We start from the raw sequence: 23806 nt of genomic DNA on the forward strand, positions 1-23806 counted from the left end.
GGCCTTGAGTCCTTGTCGCGGGTTCGATTCCCGGACCCGACGATATTTGCCGCATGTCTTTCCCCATTTCCTGTCAGCCTACTTTCATATAAGGGACATTAGAGCCACAAAAGATCCCCTGGAGGGTTAAAACAAAAAACACTGTAAAAACAACATGAGCTAAATTATGCTAGCGTAAGCTAACACATTTTTACTATATAGTGTTTGGTAGTTAGTGAAAGGATGGGTAGTTCCAGAAATTACATTTTTGGGTAAAATTTAAAAAATAAAACAGACCAGAGCAAGTTTTATTTAAAACATTTATTTGACCCAATTCTTTGGAATGTAATAGTCAATGATGAGAGTCCGAAACAACAGAGATGGATGAGTCGGGTGCGGAGCAGAAAGTCAAAGTACAAACAATACTTTAAGTCACATAAGGCCTCACAGCTTTCTGATTCTTTTTACTTCCTTGTTTTTCTTTGTTTTTTTTAGACAAGAAAACTACAGAAACGGTACAGAAAATAAAACGCTTTCTCTTGTCATCCAAAGAAAAACAGAAGAAAACAATGGCACGTACATCAGTGACGGTACAAAAAACACAAGGTGATATTATACCAAGTAAATAAAATCGTTACTCGTATATAAGCTTTTTCGAGAATGAAAAACATCTCTGTAAATTGTACAATTCAGAATTATACCATGGCTGTCTAAAACCATGTTAAAAAGAAGCAACAATAACACTGTCCTCTCCGTCTTTCCTCCTCTCTTTTCATAAATCAACATCATAAACACATAGATTTTTTCTTTTTTAAATATATCAGTGCAACATTTGTTTTCTGGACGAGTGCTGCAGCATCCTTTTTCTTTAGAAGAGTCAAGCTGAAACATCAGAGATTCCTATAGAAAAGGAGAAAAGACTTTACGCATCTGTTTCTCCCAAAAGTTTCAAATGATGATGTGTATTTATCATTTATATCTGCTCATGAACATAAACAAGCTGTTGAAACAGTTTTTCTCCCAGAGTTTTCTTTCAATTGTAAAGCAACATTCCCTATGTTGGTTTAGAAAGATATGAATCCACTAAAGTAAAAAAAAAAGGCTTAAACAAAATGAAATTATTTGCTCAGCTGAGATAAAACTAAAACACATTCAGGATTTTCTTTTCCAACTAAATGGAAATGTTCATATCTGTTCTTTGGAGAAGGAAATGATCAACTTTTCTCACAAGGAGTGGATCTTCCCTAAATCTTCAAAAATGATCATCTGTCATATCAAAAATTAAGAAAAATTATCCCTGTAATGAAGAAGAACTGTGTCAAAAGGTGGTAAAAATGGAGGAAAGGAACAGATGTCCCCCAAACTTTTCCAAAATCATCTGAAATTAAGTCACTGAAGAAACAAAAACACAGAAATTCATCCTCCAGGTGATTCTGAATCCCAATGCTTTTCCAGGCTTGAAGGGATTTTTGGTGCCTCTAGTAGCTGAGTTCCCACTGATCATGCAATTACTAAAATAAATTTGCTTAATAGGAACACGCTAATTTTGAAAAAAGAAATTGGGTTTTCAGCAGTATCTGAATTGGTGTATTTCACAAAACTGCAATGGAAACACTTTATTTGCATTATAGAAGTTTCTATCCAGCTGCTTATTTGTAGGCATTAGCCTCCTTGGACAATGTAACCATCAAGATACTTGAACTGCTCTGCTTAAGGCCCAATGCAGAAAAACAATGAGAAGCAAAGCCTCAGGCTCTGAATAGTAGACTCTTCTTAATGTAAAGACTAATGGCTTAATGATGCTAATAGCATCATATCATCTGCAAAAACGCAAAGATGAGACCCAGAGGTCCCCACAGCAGATAACCTTCTCTCCATAATGAGCCTCTGCCTTGTTTCCACTGAGCAGAATGGCACACATCGGTGTAGATTGGTACACCATTTTGTCTGTTTACATTGTAAAAATAGAACCGACTCATACTGGACTATTCCTGGGCTGCCTGCAGTTGTAGGTCCGTAGGACAATGGTACGTTACAGTTAGGTTGGCGATACTGGCATCAGGCAACACAGTCCACTGATTGGGGGACAGAAAAGCATCACTGCTTCTGACAGGCACGAGACATTTGTTGTCCTACTAGTAGGACGATACGATTTAACCCCGCCTGTCCAGTAAGAGTCCAACTGGCAGTGGAAACGGTCTCTTGAGACCCAGATGTTCCCAAACCAGGTAACCTACTCTTCTTAATAGACCTTTTCCTCGTTTCTACTGAGAGATATGGGGCGAGTCGGTGTGGCTTGGTTTGATATTTTATGTCTGATTCCATTGTAAAAGTGGCCCATACAGTCGACCTGTACCCATTCCTGGGTTCCCTTCAGTTGTAGGTCCATAGGACAATGGAACGGTACGGTGAGGGTCAGGGATCAAATGTACTCAACAACCCAATCTACTTTGGAAAGGAGTAAAGATGGCCAGGAGGAAACGCTAACCCAGAGACAATGTTTGACAATCAATTTGAAGTCGCTCTACTGTTGGAACAAAAAACACTATTTCCAAGAAATCAATGGGAATTGGTTAAAATTCAAGCACGAGACATCACCATGTCACCATGTCAGACATTTGGCTTTAATCCAGTGAGAGTCCAACTGGTGGTGGAAACGTTCTCTTGAATATGGCGAACCATAAAACAGAAAACTGCACAGACAACAGGATCTGTGGCCAGAGGCAGTTGTAATGCCAACAATGCAAGCAAAAGCTCTTGTTTTGGATTTAAAGGACTGGGCCGCCCATAAAAAGCAAACCTGGCATTCTGTATTCCAACAAGATTCATCAAAGGGACATATTTAAGCGCTCTTTTGATCCATGAAACACAAATGGACTGGACAACCCAATCAACTTTGTGAAGGTAAAAATGGGCAGCAGGAAAGTCTAAAACAACAACAATTTCCCAGAAAACAATGGAAACTAGTTAAAATTCAGCATCTGTACTACAAATTAAGACTATAAATCAAAGTTATTTACCTTTCTGAAAAGAATGTTAACTCTAATGTGTTGTTTCATTGCCTCCTATTAGGTCTTCAAGCCTATCACCAGAGGTTCTGCAGCTAGCCTGCATTGCGGCGGCCATGTTGTTACATACAGGTCCCTGTAGTTTGTATTCTGGTACCTCAACATTACATTCTCACAAGATGAATACTTGGAGGCAGTTTAACAACGTGTCCAGCCAGATCCAAGTGTAATCAATGAAACCCCTTTGACTTTCTGTCACTGTAGCTGCTGAGGTTGTGTGTTTTTACCCTGTTAAGACATAAATTCCCTTTCATTGGTGCGTTTTCTCCTCTGAATCACCAGGGATGGTAAACATCCTTCAGCGACTGGTGTGATTTGAAACAGAAAGGATACTGCAGCACTGGCGTCTTCCTCTATAGAAAAGGGCGCTCAAATATATATTAAAACCTATGTACAATACGTTGGATGTGTCATGTGCCATGAATATGAGGCATTCAGGGCTCCTACACATTTACCATATTGGGAATTTTCATAGTTTTCTTCAGTTCTGCGAATATAAACCTGGAACTCAACAGCTGAGTGAATGCCAGGGTAACCAGATGCTGTTTTATGGTAAAATTACAGCAATAAAAAGATGCTGCTTTACAGACACAGTCTGGAAACCGTTCCCTGTAGTTTGTATAGGAACCCTGGAAAGAATGCCAGCCGATGGGAAAACAACCAGCAGAAAACAAGGCAACAGAAAAACAGGAAAAAAAAGGCACTGTCGGAGCAGGTCAGTGGTCCTGCGTCAAGATCACACACACACACACGGTTTGTATAGTCAGACACACCTCAGATGCAGATGTATATGAATGAGACGTCCACACACACTTCCACTCGCGTTAAGCTAGCTTTGCTCATTCTTCAAAACATTTGAACGAAAAGACGAGAAAAACAACAAACAGAAACATTAAATCTTTCTGCAAAAGTTCACTAACGATACTTTCGTCTGAATTGGTCTCAACACCAGCATGTGATTACGTGAAATCAACAAAGCACGCCGAAAAACAAAGAGAATCCTTAGTTTTCTTCTTTTTTGCTGTACATGTTCTTTATACACAGTGCCCCCTACAGGTGAGTCCCTTCCACCAACGCTCCTGAGAAATAAAAATGAAATCGGCTCACTGTTAGCCCACCCTGCCGTCCCATTAGTGGTGTCAGCCCCGTGATTGGCTGCTTGTAACGTGTCCGCTAGTGGAGCTGCCAAAGCTCCGGCCCCTGCGCCTTCGGGCTCACGCCTCTGAGTAGTTGTTTGTCTGTCCGTTTATCTTGTCCTTCTTTAGCTTGACGCCGTCCACCAGCTCAAAGTTATAGTTCTCCAGAGCGGATAAGTTCCTGTCGGTCATGCTGCCCTGCGAGCAAGCGCAGTACAGCACGACGCCGCAGATGGCGCCCAGGAAGACGCCCAGAGCCGACATGGCGATGATGGTGATGAGGATGGGGTCTATCGTCTTCAGCATGTTGCCCGGCCTGCCGAGTTCACCCGTTTCCTGAGAGAGGGAGTCCATGGCTGCAAGGGACAAGAAGACGTTCAAATTAGATGGTTGAGATCAGGAAATATTTTCAACTAACTAAGTATTTAACTGAGATGGGTATTAACTGGTTACATGGAGAAGCAGAATTCAGCTTCTATGCACCACATATCTGGAACAAACTTCCAGAAAATTACAAAACAGCTGAAACACCGAATCCTTGAAATCAAGACTAAAAACCCATCTGTCTAGAGTTGCTTTTAAAACATTATAAAAGAAACATTGACCAACATTTTGAGAACCGGTTCTTCTACACCAACAATGTCTGCACTAATATGGTTGCTTTTTCTTTATTACAGGACAAACTGGCTCTTTCTAATTTCATTCATTTGCTTAATCTTCTTCCAGCCTCTCCCTCAGGCTGACTTTCCTGTTCAAACATGCCTTGAAGCTGGGAGGAACCAGCGGCTGAAGGTGAAACCTGATTAGCTGAAGCCTCTGCACTGAGGTGTGAATCACAGATCAGAGCTCAAACCGGTTGCTGTTTTCAGTAAACTCACACAGCTACTGTGACTGAGAGCCAGAATGGAGCACAATCATCTGGCTCAACAAACTTTATGCTGTTCGATCTGTCTGGATCTACTGAAGGATCCGGTGGCTATTGCCTGTGGACACAACTACTGCATGAACTGTATCAAAACCCACTGGGATGAAGAGGATGAGAAAGGAATCCACAGTTGTCCACAGTGCAGGGAGACATTCACACCGAGGCCTGCGCTAAAGAAGAACACCATGCTAGCAGCTTTAGTGGAACAGATGAAGAAGACTGGACTCCAAGCTGCTCCTGCTGATCACCGCTATGCTGGACATGAAGATGTAGGATGTGATTTCTGCACTGAGAGAAAACTGAAAGCCATCAAGTCCTGTTTAGTCTGTCTGGCCTCTTACTGTGAGAAACACCTTCAGCCTCATTATGATTCAGACACATTTAAGAAACACAAGCTGGTGGAGCCGTCCAAGAACCTCCAGGAGAACATCTGCTCTAAGCATGGTAAGGTGACTGATATCTTCTGTCGCACTGATCAGAAGTGTATCTGTTATCTCTGCTCTGTGGAGCAACATAAAGGTCACGACACAGTGTCAGCTGCAGCAGAAATAGCTGAGAGGCAGAGAGAGCTGGAGGAGAGACGAGGAAACATCCAGCAGAGAATCCAGGACAGAGAGAAAGATGTGAAGCTGCTTCAACAGGAGGTGGAGGCCATCAATCACTCTGCTGATAAAACAGTGGAGGACACTGAAACCATCATCACCAAGCTGATCCGTCTCCTCCGGAAAAGAAGATCTGATGTGAAGCAGCAAATCAGATCCCAGCAGGAAACTGAAGTGAGTCGAGTCAAAGATGTTCAGGAGAAGCTGGAGCAGGAGATCACTGAGCTGAAGAGGAAAGACGCTGAGCTGGAGCAGCTCTCACACACAGAGGATCACAACCAGTTTCTCCTCAACTACCCCTCACTGCCAGCACTCAGTGAGTCTACACACTCATCCAGCATCAACATCCGTCCTCTGAGACACTTTGAGGACGTGACAGCAGCTGTGTCAGAGCTCAGAGAGAAACTACAGGACGTCCTGAGAGACTCATGGACAAACATCTCACTGATGGTCACTAAGGTGGATGTTCTACTGTCAGAACCAGAACCAAAGAGCAGAGCTGCATTCTTAAAATATTCATGTGAAATCACACTGGATCCAAACACAGCACAAACGCGGCTGAAATTATCAGAGGGGAACAGGAAGGTGAGACTGATGGGTCAATCTCAGTCTTATCCTAGACATCCAGACAGATTCACTCATTGGCATCAGGTTCTGAGCAGAGAGAGTCTGACTGGACGTTGTTACTGGGAGGTGGAGTACAGCGGGTTAGTAAACGTAGCAGTTACATATAAGAATATCTGCAGAGAAGGAAGAGGGAATGAATGTTTCTTTGGAAATAATGACAAATCTTGGGCTTTAAATTGTAATGGTTCTAGTTTTGGTCACAACACAATCTGGACCTTCATCTCAGGTCCAGTTTCCTCCAGAGTGGGAGTGTACCTGGATCACAGAGCAGGTATTCTGTCCTTCTACAGCGTCTCTGAAACCATGACTCTCCTCCACAGAGTCCAGACCAGATTCACTGAACCGCTGCTGGCTGGACTTAATGTTTATAACGGTGGAGGTTCTGCAGAGTTCTGTTAACCCAACTAGAGTCTCTCTCATCTCTGATTCTTGATTAGGGTTCATTCTGCTGTTATGTTCTTTATCTTTCTGGTTTAAATGTAGATTTCTGTGTTCCAGGAGCCATAAAAGAAAACATCAGCAGCGTTTTCTTTTATTCTTACATGACAGAAATATTTCTCCACATGAACATCTAAACTTCTCTGGGCTCCAGTCAGTTTGGTTTCATATTTCTATTGATGTATTTCAATGTTGTTGTTCTCGCTTAAATCAGTTGAAATTTAAGTGAACTTACTTCTGTTTTTTTTATTGTGAATCAATGAAAAAAGTGAAACTACCATCGACTCAGAACTGATGCTAGTTTTCTTATACATCTTTATATGTAGATAAGACAAATAAATGTTTTGTTTTCTTCAATAAAACAACTTAATTACAAAGAATTTTTTATTTGTTTTTCTTCATTTTTACAATAAATTGTGAGATTTGTCGCCTAAAGTGCAGAAACATTTTCTTCAGAAAGTCTCAGGTGATGGTGGAGAAGATCAGACCAAGATCTAACGTATACAGCAACAGTTTTACATATTGGATGGATGGATGGATGGACGGACGGACGGACGGATGGATGGCAATGAGGGGCACCAGGACATTTCCCAGTGGGCGGGTTATAGGCCCGCTCAGAACCGTTTTGGGATTCTGACCCAAAGGTTCAGTTTGGTTCGGCTTTGATACAAAACGATCCATTCTGTTTGTGCGTCTCACTCTGGTATCTGCTGACTAAAACTCCCACAAGTTACCCAGGTCCCTCTTGAAAATGAGATCTAGATCTCAACGGGGTTTACCTGGTTAAAAAGAGGAATAATGAAAATGAATGAAAATTTGAAAAGGGAAAAAACAGACGCACCATGTTGTCCACGTTGCAATATTTCCCAGGTTCTGGTACTGGTGTCACTACAGCCTGTTTCCAACTGTTATGTAATGTTCCACATTCCCATACTTTATTGTACAACTCAATTTCAATTCAATTCAGCTTGTTTGTTTATATTGCACCAATTCACAACAAATCACCAAGGAACTTTACAAAAATAACTAATTTAAATTCAGTCACTCCTGCATATTCCAACTGATCGTAGTTATCAAACAGTACAATACGCTAAATTAATTATGCTAAGTAGTTTAAAAGTTTATATCTAAAGATATAAGAAAAGAAAAATCCAATAAGATTAACTTTTAATGTTCCCTAGGTACACTTATAATATATCAGATTTAATCAATTCCTGGAGTTGACATCTTAATCTTTCTTAAAGAATGTCGTAACAATTTAAAAATTCATAATAATGACATTATCTCTCTTAGTGTTGCATTATTTCCTTAATTTGTATTAAAGTTGCTACTCTACATTGCTCATTAATATTATTTGTACGATGTATTTTGGAAAACGTCTGCACTAACATTGTAGATATTGTTCATTACAGGACAACCTGATTCTTCTCATATCATTCATTTGATTAATCATTCTCCAGACTCTCCCTCAGGCTCACACTCCTCCCATCTTCCTGTTCAAACATGCCTTAAAGCTTTGAGGAACCAGCAGCAGAAGGTGAAAGCTGATTGGCTGCAGCCAGTGAGTCATAGATGAGAGCTCAAACATGTTTCTGTTTTCAGGAAATAAAACTCATACAGTCTTTGAGACTGAGAGCAGAAATGGAGCAGCAGGCAGTTCAGTTGGATAGAGAAACTTTTTTCTGTTCGATCTGTCTGGATCTACTGAAGGATCCGGTGGCTATTGCCTGTGGACACAACTACTGTATGAACTGTATCAAAACCCACTGGGATGAAGAGGATGAGAAAGGAATTCACAGTTGTCCACAGTGCAGGGAGACATTCACACCGAGGCCTGCGCTAAAGAAGAACACCATGCTAGCAGCTTTAGTGGAACAGATGAAGAAGACTGGACTCCAAGCTGCTCCTGCTGATCACCGCTATGCTGGACATGAAGATGTAGGATGTGATTTCTGCACTGAGAGAAAACTGAAAGCCATCAAGTCCTGTTTAGTCTGTCTGGCCTCTTACTGTGAGAAACACCTTCAGCCTCATTATGATCTTGCTCCTTTAAAGAAACACAAGCTGGTGGAGCCGTCCAAGAACCTCCAGGAGAACATCTGCTCTAAGCATGGTAAGGTGACTGATATCTTCTGTCGCACCGATCAGAAGTGTATCTGTTATCTCTGCTCTGTGGAGCAACATAAAGGTCACGACACAGTGTCAGCTGCAGCAGAAATAGCTGAGAGGCAGAGAGAGCTGGAGGAGAGACGAGGAAACATCCAGCAGAGAATCCAGGACAGAGAGAAAGATGTGAAGCTGCTTCAACAGGAGGTGGAGGCCATCAATCACTCTGCTGATAAAACAGTGGAGGACACTGAAACCATCATCACCAAGCTGATCCGTCTCCTCCGGAAAAGAAGATCTGATGTGAAGCAGCAGATCAGATCCCAGCAGGAAACTGAAGTGAGTCGAGTCAAAGATGTTCAGGAGAAGCTGGAGCAGGAGATCACTGAGCTGAAGAGGAAAGACGCTGAGCTGGAGCAGCTCTCACACACAGAGGATCACAACCAGTTTCTCCTCAACTACCCCTCACTGTCAGCACTCAGTGAGTCTACACACTCATCCAGCATCAACATCCGTCCTCTGAGACACTTTGAGGACGTGGCAGCAGCTGTGTCAGAGCTCAGAGAGAAACTACAGGACGTCCTGAGAGACTCATGGACAAACATCTCACTGATGGTCACTAAGGTGGATGTTCTACTGTCAGAACCAGAACCAAAGAGCAGAGCTGGATTCTTAAAATATTTTTGTGAAATCACTCTGGATCCAAACACAGCACAAACACAGCTGGCACTATCAGAAGGGAACAGGAAGGTGGTATTGATGGGTCAATCTCAGTCTTATCCTAGACATCCAGACAGATTCACTCATTATTATCAGGTTCTGAGTAGAGAGAGTCTGACTGGGCGTTGTTACTGGGAGGTGGAGTGGAGTGGAGGACCAACTATCATAGGAGTCGCATACAAGAATATCAGCAGAGTAGGAATAGGAAAGGAATGTTTAATTGGAGATAATGGCAAATCGTGGGCATTAAATTGTCATGATTCTAAATTTGGTCACAACAACATCTGGACCTCCATCTCAGGTCCAGTTTCCTCCAGAGCGGGAGTGTACCTGGATCACAGAGCAGGTATTCTGTCCTTCTACAGCATCTCTGAAACCATGACTCTGATCCACAGAATCCAGACCACATTCACTGAACCGCTGCTGGCTGGACTTTATGTTTATAAAACTGGATGTTCTGCAGAGTTCTGTAAACCCAACTAGATTTTCTCTCTGATTGTTGATTAGGGTTCATTATTCTGATTGTTCATTAGGGTTGATTATTCTGTTCTACAGTTTTGTTTCTGATTTTTTGGGTTTAAATGTATTTCTCTCAGTCAAGGAGCCATAAAGGAAACCACTGCTGACATTTTCTTTTATTCTAATATGACATAAGTATTTCTCCACAAGAAAATGTAAATGCTTCTGGGATCTAGTAGTTTTTCTGTAATATTTCTGTTGAGCTATTAGGATGTTGTTGTTGTTTAAATCAGTTGAGATTGAAATGAACTGAACTTACTTCATGTTGGTTCCTTTATCGTAATTCAAAGAAGAAAGTGAAACTACCATAATCTTAGAACTAATGCTGTTTTCTTATAAATCTTTATATCAATATCAGTAAAATAAATTTCTGCTGTTGTGTCTCTTTGGCTTTCTTCAATAAAACAACTTGATTACAGAGACATTTTGACTTATTTTTCTTAATATTTACAAGTTTTTTTTTACAAGTCTTATCGTCTAAAGTGCAGAAACATTTCCTTCAGCAGGTCTCAGGTGATGCTGGAGAAGAAAAGATCCACATCTAACGTATACAGCAACAATCGGACCTGAGTTAAAATTGATTACATTTATCTTTAAGATCAAGTTCCCATCCTGGAAAGTTGTGCCAGTTTATGCCGGGATGGATGATTGGATGTATGACTGCATGAATGTATGGATGGATGAGAGACGACTGGTTGGTTGGTTGATGGATGGATGGATAAGAAGATATACAAATGGATAGTTAGATGGATGGACCAATCATTTGGACCAATCATTGAATGGTTGATTTTGTTGTTGGATGGAAATCTGAATAAATTGGTGGCATTAACTAGCGGTTAGATTGATGAATGGAAGAATAGAAGACTTGGGAGATTGGTTGGTTGTTCTGGATGGATAGTAAGAAGAATGGATGAATTGATGGAGGGACGGAAAAATGGATGAATGGTTGGATGGAAGAATCATTGATTAGATAGAATCACTAAAGGAAAATCTTAAAACTTTGGCAGAAAACATGGAGACCTATTGATCAAAGGAATATGGAAAGAAATAAGAAATGACTCAAAACTTTGGCCCAATCCTGTCTATTGAACAGGAGCGTACACAAGGTCATTACAATGAAAAATATTATATATATAAACGTTTGCTGAGACTCTGCAAAGACGTTCTTGGTTAAAAAGAATATATTTTACTAACAAATGTGTCAAAATAAACATTAGCAGGATGTAAAATACGCATCACTTACGTAGCATTAAGATCTTTGTGGGTGGAGATGTTGGAGCTTCTGGATCTGGAGACAAAAACAAGAATTAAGAACAAGTTAATTCACTTCCTGAAGGTTTATTTCACCTTAATATTGATAACTTATTATAAATGCAAACCCTTGCAGTCCTGAATGTTGAGCCCGTCCATGATTTGGATGTCGTCCACCGCTATGTGGCCTGTGGTGCGTCTGTTTCCGATTCCCTCCACCAACACCTGGAAACAGCAGCAAACAGGAAGCTCAAACAACAAGTAAACAAGCTTCTTAAATGGTGTCTAATGGCCTATTTAAAGAGTCACTTTGGCTGTTTATTGCATTTGGGATGTGGACGTTTTAAATTCACATTAAAGATGTCATTTTTTTCCTGGGTTTCAGCTCTTTCAACTGTTATTCATCAAATCACAGTAGAACTAACACCCAAAAAGCTTCACAAAATATTTCTTTAATCGGTTGATTATCTATACATGTACACACAAATATATAGCAGGGTTTTATTTTAATATTATAGATGTAAAGTTGGTCAAAATTGCTTTCTGTATTCTTCAGATTCATTTTGTTCAGTTAAAAAGTTATTTTCTCCTGACATTTATTGCTATAGAATTTCTGCTCTTGGCAGTTGGTGGTTACCGTAGCAACCGGTAACTGTCAGCTCCTCCCCCTTTTTCTGTTGCTGTCCTGTAACTGTGATACATATTATTATAATCATTAGGATCAGAACCATGAACCATTACTCTCTACTTTATATTAAGGTTATTTATTGTATTTTATTTACTGAGTAAGGCCAGAAGCTGCTGGACTGATGATATCCAAAAACTTGATTTTTTCTTTTGTTAGAATAAATTCAAAAAATATAAATGAGACAAACATAGAAGGGTTACAGCATCATATGCTTTACATTGTTTTAACATATATTTTAAAAAAACAAACTTCACTCTGAAGGCGTGAAGTTTTATTCACTTTTATTTTCGTGATCAATTACATGTACACTGCCAAAACACAAAATCTTATCAAGTGTTTTTGGTCTAGTTTCTAGTGCAAATATTGTAATATATGTGAATTAAAACAAAACTAACTTACAAGAAACTTTTCAGCAAGACATAGGAGCTTGTTTTATAATAATAATTCCTTAATATTGGTTGAAAAAGTAAGTGAAATGTCAAAGAAACAAGATATTTTTCACATATTGTAAGTTAAAATTACTTCCTCCAATGGTAGCTAATTTCTCTTATAACTAGTACATTTTCATCAATATTTAGGAATTAGTCACTTAACACAAACTCATATTTTTTGCTGAAAAGTTACTTTTGAGTTAGTTTGGTCTTTTCTCAAGTGTACCAAGATATTTGCACTATAAACTAAATCAGAAACATGAGATAAGAGTTTGTTTTTTGCAGTGTAGAGGAAACCCTGGATGTCATGCTTGTTTCTGATTCAAATGTCAGTCCATCCATAAGTTAATAATGTTGTAACTGGCAGAAACGTCTCTGGCTGAGCCTCTTTTTGTTACCGTCAACACAAACCCGCCATTTTGAATTTTTCTCAGCTGTTACAGACGCTCCTTACTTGATAGGAGAGTCTTGTTTGAGGAAGTACGACACGGCCTTCCCTCCATCTGCTGCCCTGATGACCGCTATTTGTCCACAGGACCTGGACTTCGTCATCGTCGTCGTGGCGATAGCTGATGTGCAGCGACCCTCCACGCTCGCCAGCCATCTGGTACCAGAAGGACATGCAGAGGCTTGCGTCCGGCGTGGTGATGGATAAACTGACCAGCCGGGCCACCTTCTCCTCCCCGCTCTGCTCCTCTCCAGGCTTACTGGGTGTGATTGTGTCTGTCAGCTGCATGTAGATGAAGTTCCCTGAAGCGCCTGCAGGGGGCAGCAAAACACCAACCATGGCAGACAGAGATGAGCTTCAGAAAAGGCTCCATGAATGAAACATGCAAGTTTTTTTTCTTTCATATTTCTCAGTGAGAAAGAGGTGCTTTATAAAAAGCCCACACAGCTCTCAAGGGTGTTCTGGTCAAAGAGTCTTTTCACTTTCCGAATATCTGCCTCAAACACTCCGAAGACATCAAGGACTTCACAAGGTTTTTCAGGGAAAACAAAGGATCGGGTATCAGGAGAAAGTCAGCCCTGCCGTCACAAAGAGCTCATTTTTTTACTTGTGATCTGGTTAAGTCAAAGAATCAAGGAGAAATCATTCATTTTGGCGCTGCTGTCGCCTCCACGCAAACATCCATCAAATCCATCCAATGGAGAAGAAGGCCAGAGAGGTGAAGCATGCTGATGGATTTCTCTGTTGAGACGTTTTTCAGAAAAAAAGTCGAACACTTCAAGGTTGTTCCATCGCTTAGAGAAATGTTTAAATGCTGCAAACTTCTGAAGGTTCGCTCTATTCAACATCCTGCTTATTATCAAGAGTTATAAACCTCTGGATTTCTTAAAGCTGCTTTAAAGAGACAGGAAGGAAGATTTTATAGGAAAATCTCTTATTGTGGAAGTTATTGTCGTCATGTGTAATTTATGATCACTATATTATCATAAATAACTTCAACTGATTTTAACCAGGACAGATTTTTAATCCACACATGACTAAAATTACACATAAAGCCTAAACTATTTACATATTAAAAGGTAAAACATTTCCCATTTTATAGATAGTTTTCATTCCACACCGTCGTTTTTTATTTTTAAGCATTTGTGAGGGACGTTAGCAAAACCTTAAACTGCTGCTGCACAAGTTACTCAATAGGTTGTTGCTAGGTAACCAAAGAATGAAAGAGTTAGTTGATGCCACCAACCCAGCTTAGCTAGCTGTGAGATGTTGAGCGGCTAAAGCCTTTCCTAGACCTACATCTCCCAGAATGATGTGCGGTTCTGGATCGGAGTTCAGTGAACATATTATCTGTTGATATTGATCACGTATATATAATGTCAACGATTTATTGCTTAGCTCTATGAGAAGGTAGCCTTTAAATTCTCAAAAGGTAACCTGTTCGCTACAGTTAAGTACGTTGTTGGTCGTGAGAAACAAAAAGTTCAGGAAATAAACCTGCAACCTTTACTGCAGGAAAACTCATATTCAAGAAAGAAAGTTCTGGAAAGGAAAACTGCTGATGTAGAACCAATGAAAACACACTGTAAGTTCTGGAGACGTAATCTCTAAGTTATGGAAAGCAACCTCTATTTCAGAAGACAGTTTCAGAAAAGTATTGTTAAGTTATAGAAAGTGACACATTAAGTTCTGGAAAGTAACCTGTGAGTTAGTTACACAAAAGTACTCTGTAAGTCCTGGGAAAACAAGCTCTGGGATAGTATCATGTAGATCCCAGAAAGTAATCTACACGTTTCAGAAAACCGATAGTTGAAGAAAAGTTTGATTTAAGTTCTAGAAAGTAACGCGTAAGTCATACAGAAGTACTCTGTAGGTTCTGAGAAAACACCCTGTAAACTCTGGGATTGTTCCATATGGTTTCCATATGTCAGAAAATAATCTTAAAGTTTCAAAGCGTAAGCTTTGTGTTCCAGAAAGTAAACTTTGTATTCTGGAAAGTAACTCTCGTATTGCTCGCGTTGATTATTGGTCAATTGATTACTTTGAAAACGTAATTTTTACACCAACATTCTACTATGATCACACCACCAATGAGAAGTTTTAAAGATTTAATTGAATGTGAATAGTTAATCATTTCACCGCAAAAAAAATGGTTCAAATAAATCATTAAAAACCTAAAATTATTACTATATTTGAGTGTAACTCCTGACCAGAGCTGCTTTTATGTGAAGACAGAAAAGTAATGCTGTTGTTTTCCTCCTGCATTGGGAATGAAATGTGTTATTTAAAGATTTTATGAACATGCTTTGCTCAGCAGAGTCCCAAGGCTTGTTTCATCCTGGAATAAACTTTATTATTATTATTTATGTGTGGCCTACCTGTGTGGTCGAGCGTCGGGCCTCTGTGGACAGCCGGAGCCTCGCTGCTCTGGATGAACCACTCGGCTCCTGAGCCGCTGTCCTTGGTCCAACCGCACAACGACGAGAAGTCGAAGTTACAGGCAAACCAAACGTAAGCTGGAAGACAAAACAACTTTTTCAGAACAAAAAAAATTACAGCCAACGTTTGAATCTAAACATTGACCTGATTACTCAGGCCTGTCATAAATTTGCTGGATGATAGAAGTTATTGCAAAAAATGATAACATTGTTGTTTTGAGACCATTTTTAATGGCATAATAATGGAAGAACCCATTCTCAAAGACAATAAACTTTAAATTCTAATGAGCATTTAACACTGAAACTGGAAGACATTTTAAATATCCAAAATAAATAAGCACAAAAACAACAAATAAAATAAATTGCAACGTCTCTGTAAACAAAATTGTTCTTCAAAAAAGGCCAGACTGAAAACTTTTATCATTGAGTTTTTGGTAAATAAATGGAAATAATTGAGCTTGTTTTAACTTATCATATAATTAATAGATTTTTTGCAATATAGTCCAACTTTTTGCCATGTTGGCCAAAATTGTCGACACAAAAGAAGTTGTGGTCCAAAGAAAACAACCTAAAATCAAGCAAGTAAAGTAGCTGGATGTTTATTGTAGATCTAAAGTTGAAAGGATTCGGTCTATTAGGGTCCTAGTAGATAGAAAAAACAAACTAAACTTCCTCTAAAAACTCAGAAATGTTGTGATCAATTTCAGAATTTTCTGAGTTTTTTGCTGAAATGTACAACTTACTACTACTTTATTTTTTCAGGTTTGCAGTATTAGAAGAAAGACATCTAGTTTTAAATTTCTTTTGGGCTTGATTGAATAAATTTATTTTCAGTAATACGAACAGGATTTGGGTCGCTTTCTTTCAAAACGCTTGATATATTTAGCCGTTGACTTTTCAGTAAAAGTCTCTGGATAAACTTGGCTTTACCTTTTGTTAAAACTTAGTTATAAGTACACACTTTATGTCATACTTTACATTTTCCTATGTAAGACAATTATGTTGGTAACCATTTTTACCCTGGTTGCAAATTAAATAGGTACAAATTGCATCTATTGGTCAAATTTGTATCATGTTTACATTTCAGTTTTGGCCCGCACAAAATTAGCCCAAGAGCCACAAAAAGCCCCTGGGCCACACTTTGAAAACCCCTGATTTATTGCTTATTGCGTACCTTTAATATAATCTCTGATAAAGAGAAAATGAACAGTTTTGTTGTTGAACTTCACTTTCTTTTTGTTGGTTTTCAAACATTTAAAATGCACCAAAGCTTTGAGGAAACACCAAGTGATCGTCATAAAGAACAGCTCTGATAGAAAACCTTAAGGAGTTGATTATCCTTCAGCTGAATCCCAAGTATTTTATTAACTAATGAGCTTCCTCTCTCAAGCAAAGCTCCCCCATCTGCTCCAGTAAAACCTTACAGGAAGCCAAGGCAGGGATTACTAGAAGCTTCCTGGAGCCAAGCATCATATAGTAACTTTATAAAGTTGAATACTCCAATCTCACGCTGTGTTTACCAACTCGTTTAATTCTCTCAGGATTTTGTGGCATCTCTATTAAAAACACATGTACTCAGTTGTGTGTATTTATTCTCCAGAAGAAACGCTCCAACCAGCGACGGGTGTTGCAAGATGCCGCCATATTTGAAACAGGTTGAAAACCTCCAAATTGATCAGGTTTTGCTGTTTTATGTGTCTATGAGGAATCCTGTGTCTTTCAAGCTTCATGTAATGTCTCGACTAACTGCTGGACGGTTTGAAAACTGAATTTGACTTGGTTGCTAGTTCATTGCTAATCTAAAATATAAATGTTCTCTGGGGTAAAATGGTAGCCATACATAAAATAAATCTACAAACTCCATAGTTTGTAGATTTATTAGTTAATCTGCTAACTAAAAACTTACTTGCGCTAACCCTAAAGCACAAATAATAGTTCTGCTAACGCTAAAGTGCTGCACCATCGTCAAATTTAGTGGAGCTAATGCTAAAGCGCTAACTTCAATTCAAATTACATCTGCCTGTGAAAGACTGCAACCTTGATATAATGTGTTCAGTTCTTTTTAGTCACAATGTAACATTGAGGATATGGAGATGCTTCAGTCTTATGTTTTTTATTAACATTGGTTTTCTACTGCCATGCTCTAACCTACCCATCATCGCCCAGGCAACCGTTACTATAGCAACTGTGATCATTCTAAATATGTAACACCTTGAGCAGCAATTTAATTTTGAGATTTTAATTTACATGTTCTAAAATTCCCTTAGATGTTGTATTTATGTTTCTCCACTGTCTTGTGTTATATTTGCCCCTGTTGGCTTCTTGTCTGAAATAAAGTTATTTTGGAGAGGGTTGGTCTGGGGTGCTAATCTAACGCCGCAGAGTTAGATTAGCTAATAGCAGCGGTAGCTAGTCTACCACAGCAATCACTTATTAATAATCTCAAAATAAACACCAAGCCTAAAAACATAACTGGGTGTTCTGTTCTTAATGTTCAATTCAGTTGTTGAATCCTGTTTCAAAAAGTGGCGTTGTTGTCTGTTGCTATGGCAACCAGTCTGTGTGTAGCGTAAGTGACACAGGGAGTGAGAAATATGCGGTTTTCTGGATTATTTTCTGTTTTGTGGTGGCGAACTGCACTGAATTAATAATACCTACATGTTTCAGGTTTCATTTTGTCAACATAAACGTTTGACAGCGGCAGCGCAGCTGGTAAATAAAAAAAAAAAAAAGCCTTTTTGCCGTCCAGCGTTGTGCGCAGGCGCAAAATTTCCTTGTTGTTGAAATGTGCTTTACAAATAACCTTGACTTGACATTTTCTACTCCCTAAAGTTTCTAAGTTATGAAAAGTAAACGGTAATCTAAAGTGTGTCGCTACCAGAGAAACAAAGCACCACCTTTAGGAAGATTCCCCAAATAAAAAGAGTGACAACTGACTGGGATCATGTTGGGTTCATGCATACGTTTGGGGTCAGAGGGACGGGAGAAATCTCTGTCCGTTGCTGCTCTGGCAGTGGAGAGGCGCCAGCAGCTTAACCGCAGCATTCAGATGCATTCAGAAGTCTGTGTGAATTGGACATGTTTTTTTTTTACAGGCTAATAGGATGCAGAGACGACTGTGGAGCTGCACTGGCAGACCCCAAACTGCCTTCGTGTGATGCTTCAGCTCGGCTAATTGAGACCCAGGAGGCTTTTATTCTTTCTCTCCAGGAGAAATCCTCCCTTCATTCTTCTCTTTTATTACAACTTTCCCCTTTTTTCTTTCTGTTTGTCTTTTCCCCCAGTCCGGCTTTTATAACTTAACTTTTTCCACTAAATTCTTTCAGTTTAGGCCACAAAATGTGGTGAATTCAAGGGAGATGAGAACTTTTACAAGGTTCTACCGTGGTTAAATGTACGTATTTCTGCAGTTTATTAACATTTTCACTCTGCCAGTTTTTCTTCCTTTGTTAGATTAGCTCTGATTTGTTGTTTTGTTGACTTTTGTTCAGAATTTTTTGGATTAACAATCATTTTTGGACAAATGTTTCCCAATGGTTTGGGATGCTGTGCAGCTGGAAGGATATTTGCTCCATCTTTATTTTGTATTTTTTTTTTATCTTTGAACTGTTTCTAGAATACGTAGCCATGGCAACAGGGTGTTTTTACAACAGCTGATTAGCATCTACAATAGTTAAATATAACTTGAACTATGAGCAAAGAGCAGAGAGAGAAGAGGAAGGAAGAGGAAGTTCAAACCAGCTCTAACATCCTTCATATCCCCTACTCCAACATCTCTCATATGAAGCATTTCCTTAATCAACAAACTTATAATATAAGACAAATAAATCTAAACATGTTTAGTGATTAAATTAATTTTGCAAACCTTTGAAAATCATAAACTTTGAGCAGATTTCGTCATTTAATATATATATATTTTTAGCTTTCGTTAAAAAATGATGTAACTCGACCTTCGATGTGACAGATTTTATAGGACAGACTTTGTAAACATGGGGGACGTTCTGGAGAATATCCTCACCTGGAATGTCAACCTTGGGGTTGGGGGTCATGACGACTCCTGTTACACACAGATGGGACAGTTAGGGTTAGGTCAAAGGTCAGAAAGGCACGTCCCAACCACACACGTCAACACAAACACAAAATACTTGTGTCTTAACAAAAAAACCAAACATAATAATTCAGTTTTCTAATAAAAGCCTCTAATACTTAATGGTCAGAATAATCTGATAGTTAAATTAATAATTTAGCCCAAAATACATTTTTTCAACTGAAATATGTGTTGCTCAATATGCTGTTCAAAAATATATAAGCTGCAGGCTTTCCTTCATAATTTGAGGCTTAAAGGAAACATTTAAGTCAAAGTGAGAGCTTGATTTTATAGTTATTTATTTATATAATAACATATACATTATTTATCTAGCGCCAATTCACAACAAATGTCGTCTAAACGCACTTAAAAACAAATTAAATCATTCATACATTCCAATTCATCGTAGTTATCAAACAGAACAAAAAGCTCAATTAATTATTCAATTAATTATTTAAGTTATTAGAGAGAAATAAAAATCTGCAACTATTTAAAGGAGCAGCTCTAAAAGGGAACGTTTTTTTTTTAAAAATTATAATTACTGAACTTTTTCAAATATGAAAAATAGAAAACATAGATTTAAACAAACATTGAACATCCCCAACCCCCAACCAACACTCAGGATAGAAAATAAAATAACATAAAATTAAATAAAATTCAGCTAAAAAATGAAAATAAAGACAGTAATAATAATAAAAAATAAAGTACAAATGCTAAAAGTACTAAAAAACTAATGTAGTATCGCTCTTTTAAACATTAGGTATATAAATGAATATTAATATTATTAATACTCCATTCCACTGATTCGTTTCAGTTGGTTACGTTTCTAAAATTGCATGAATGTGTCCCATGTTTCCTCTGACCACCCATGTTTATTTCTCTGTGTCATCTTACCAAAACGTTCGTCGTAGACCAGAGTGGTCTCCGTTTCCTCGTCGGAGTCCTGCTCCCATTCCAGGCACTCCGGACACGACATGCTGGTGGGAAGAGTGGTCGGCGCTGCGGTGGTGCCACCGAACGTGGTCATGGGCAGCGTGGTGGACGGCGCGGTGCTGCTGGGAGGCCCTGTCGTGGTTTTCTCTGGAAAAACAAATAAAAAAAATTTAATATTTTGTACAAAAGACTAAAATGTGAAGCGCTGAACTCACAATTTAGCCGTTAAGGAGGATCAGGTTGACAAAAACTTTCACAAATGTGTTTTCTTTTTCCTGTAAGATTTAGAAAGTAAACCGTAAACTAGAGCTGATACAATTAACCGCAATTAATCGATTATGAATCAAATAATTTAGTAATCGATTAATCTCTAACTGAAGTATACGGAGTATATATACAAAATATACACATTTTACACTAAAGATAAAAAAAACTTTGTATGTATGTGGCAATTTTAGATTCACCTGGTTCAAATTACATACAAACTCCTTTTAAGCATCTTTGGCTGCTTCTTATTGGCCATTCAATTATTAGTTGATGAATAAAAGAATAACCAGCAGATTAGCCGTATGCTGTACTGATGTTAAGTAAAGCAGGAAAAACTGAAGTTTTCATATGTAAATGTCAGTTTTTTAGCTGCAGATGCATCTTCTGCAAGCGTTCACTAAAGATAAGCTACATTATTGCATTTTAGACAATAAAATATTTATTTTCTTATTAAAAAAATTATTTGTTTATTTGTATCTTAATGTATTTTTAATATTGATGGCAATATAAGGTGTTGTTGACACATGGAAGGGAACATGGTTGAAGTTGGCGCTTTAGCATTAGCGGAGCTAATGTTTATAGTTAGTGCTTTAGGGTTAGCTCATTAGTTAGCGGTGATTTTTAGGTACCTCTAAATTACAAATTTACATCTATGCTCTAGAATGTAAGTTCCTGCAAACCGTTTAGGGTTAAAAATGTGATATATGAGCTCAAGAACACGTAAGATGCAGAATGTATGCAGCAAGTTCTGGTAAAGTATTGGGTAAGTTCTAGAAGGTAACATGTCATGTCAAAATCATCAGGTCAAAGTACTTCCGGGCCATCAAAATAATAAAAAAAAATTAAAAAGTCAGATTTTTATTTTCTTTGTAGGAAAGAGATGTTAGACCCAATACTGGGATAACTAAGATTTTGCAAATTTTCTAGATTATAAGAAAGATATCTAGTATTCAAATTCTTTCAGGCTGAGTTGAACAAATTGATTCTCAATAAAAACAATTTCTGTCACTTTCTTTCCCGAGCGGTTCCTATATTTAAGTGAGTTTAACAAATTAAATAAAAGCTGATTTGGGTGCAGAAAACTTATCAGTAAAAGTCTCTGGATTGATTTGGTTCTACTTATTATAATAGTTTGTGATATATCTAATATTTTCCATTGCAAGAAAACCAAAGCCAGTAATAATTTTTGCCAAATTTAAAATAAAAAGAAAATGTCCTCTGAAGATGTTCAGAGTTAGTTAAATTGACCCAGAATGGTTCAGAAAATTACAAAGTTTTCCCGAACTCAAGTAAGTTTTCTCTTCTTTTGCAAATAAAATCCATGTTTTATGGTAATAAAATCAACCAAGCTTGAACAACAACGACAACAACAACAGGCCCCGGATCCCAGATGGTCGAGACGTAATTAAAGCGTGTTTGTGACATCCTGAGTGGGATGGATGGAGGTTTGTTCTCACAGCAGCGAGGATGATTTAACTTTCAACCAATCTGCAGGCGCATCACGAAGCTCGTTAAGCTTCCTTCTGCTCCGCGAGTTCTTCTTGTGTTTTCGGTGAAAACAGAAACGCGAGCGAGCGCTCTCACATTTTAGATTTTAGTTCCAAAGAGTTTTCGTTTTTTAACAGCTTGGAAGAGTTTTTTCCAACTCAGACTGATTTCTTATCCTCTTTCTGCTGTTCTGCTCTCTTTCACCCGCATATAAAACATATCTCATCTGCTTCTGGCTGCTTCTTATCAGTCTCCCTGCAGGGCAACCAGATCCTCCACTTCCTGCCTTCATCTGTTCCCTGCTCTCCTCCTGTGAGAGGTCGCGCCCTGCCTTCCCTCCCGTTGTCCCTGCAGCTCCGAACAACTGGAGCAGCAGCAGCGCAGAGACAAAACCGCTCAGCTCAAACCTCGAAGGAGCCAGTAAAACAAATACCAACAGCAAGTTCATGCAAAGTTATCCAAAATGAAAAAAGAATATTCTAGTTAATTATGAGTAAATACAATATTACCTTCACAGTTAGTATTAGTGTTAGCATTACTTTAGCAGCGAGACTGACAGACAGCAGAAACTTTAGTAGGTTTTTGGATGGATGGATGGATGGATGGATGGATGGATGGATGGATGGATGGATGCATGGATGGATGGATGGATGTTCAGACGGTTGGATGGATGTTCAGATAGTTGGATGGATGGATGGTTGGTTGGTTGGTTGTTCATATGGTTGGTTGGATGTTCAGTTGGTTGGATGGATGTTCAGATGTATGGATGGATGGATGGTTGGTTGGTTGGATGTTCAGTTGGTTGGATGCTCAGATGGTTGGATGGATGTTCATATGGTTGGATGGATGTTCAGTTGGTTGGATGTTCATATGGTTGGATGGATGTTCAGTTGGTTGGATGTTCAGATGGTTGGATGGATGTTGAGATGGTTGGTTGGATGTTCAGATGGTTGGATGGATGTTGAGATGGTTGGTTGGATGTTCAGATGGTTGGTTGGATGTTCAGATGGTTGGATGGATGTTGAGATGGTTGGTTGGATGTTCAGATGGTTGGTTGGATGTTCAGATGGTTGGATGGATGTTCAGATGGTTGGTTGGATGTTCAGATGGTTGGATGGATGTTGAGATGGTTGGTTGGATGTTCCTATGGTTGGATGACTCAGACTGACCTTCCTGTTCGCAGCCCAGCAGCTCCAGTCGGAGGCCGATACCCTCTGCTGTCGCTCTCTCTGGGTAAATCCGGATGAACCGGGTCAGAAGCGGGCCGAGTGACCTCATCTCCGGGGTTTCATGGTTCTGGTTCCCAATGAAGATCTAGAGAAACACAGAACCAGGACCAGGTCAGGTTCTATAGCAGATCAGGTTCTACATCAGGTTCTACAGGCAATCAGTCGTTCATCATTCCTTAGAGTAAAGGCGACAACCAACCATCCATCAATCCATCATCCATCCAACCAATCAACCAACCAACCCATCCATCTATTCATCCAACTGTCAATCCAATCATCATTCTAAGCAACCAACCATCCATCCATCCATCCATCCATCCATCCATCCATCCATCCATCCATCCATCCATCCATCCATCCATCCATCCATCCATCCGTTTCCTCAGAAACAGATGGATTCCCAGAGTATTTCCTGTTTACATTTCT

At 39.0% G+C, this 23806-nt stretch overlaps 3 protein-coding genes across 3 annotated transcripts in view; 2 read left to right on the plus strand and 1 right to left on the minus strand.

The window, feature by feature from the left end:
• Window positions 1–285: 285 nt before the first annotated feature.
• The window catches only part of LOC102225079 (neuropilin-1a-like), an 82970-nt gene continuing 59449 nt past the window's right edge, over window positions 286–23806 (minus strand). The window contains exons 11-18 of the mRNA XM_023335050.1: window positions 23321–23465; window positions 20358–20543; window positions 19395–19433; window positions 15317–15454; window positions 12945–13249; window positions 11500–11596; window positions 11364–11408; window positions 286–4539 (exon numbers count right to left, since the gene is read on the minus strand). Coding sequence (XP_023190818.1) covers window positions 4262–4539; window positions 11364–11408; window positions 11500–11596; window positions 12945–13249; window positions 15317–15454; window positions 19395–19433; window positions 20358–20543; window positions 23321–23465 — 1233 coding nt within the window. The 3' untranslated portion in view covers window positions 286–4261. The remainder of the gene's footprint in view (window positions 4540–11363; window positions 11409–11499; window positions 11597–12944; window positions 13250–15316; window positions 15455–19394; window positions 19434–20357; window positions 20544–23320; window positions 23466–23806) is intronic.
• LOC111608826 (tripartite motif-containing protein 16-like) lies at window positions 5010–7076 on the plus strand. The gene has a single exon (XM_023335052.1). The coding sequence runs from the start codon at window positions 5087–5089 to the stop codon at window positions 6734–6736; it is 1650 nt and encodes a 549-aa protein (XP_023190820.1). The 5' UTR covers window positions 5010–5086; the 3' UTR covers window positions 6737–7076.
• LOC111608825 (tripartite motif-containing protein 16-like) lies at window positions 8108–10533 on the plus strand. Its single transcript, XM_023335051.1, has one exon. It carries the CDS (start codon window positions 8348–8350, stop codon window positions 10082–10084), a length of 1737 nt encoding a protein of 578 aa, XP_023190819.1. The 5' UTR covers window positions 8108–8347; the 3' UTR covers window positions 10085–10533.

This window comes from Xiphophorus maculatus, chromosome 6 (assembly GCF_002775205.1).
Source record: "Xiphophorus maculatus strain JP 163 A chromosome 6, X_maculatus-5.0-male, whole genome shotgun sequence".
Classification (NCBI taxonomy): domain Eukaryota; kingdom Metazoa; phylum Chordata; class Actinopteri; order Cyprinodontiformes; family Poeciliidae; genus Xiphophorus; species Xiphophorus maculatus.

Bases quoted from the DNA above. Each gene is read 5' to 3' on its own strand.
- LOC111608825 (XM_023335051.1), top strand. From the start codon at position 8,348: ATGAGAGCTCAAACATGTTTCTGTTTTCAGGAAATAAAACTCATACAG.
- LOC111608826 (XM_023335052.1), top strand. From the start codon at position 5,087: ATGGAGCACAATCATCTGGCTCAACAAACTTTATGCTGTTCGATCTGT.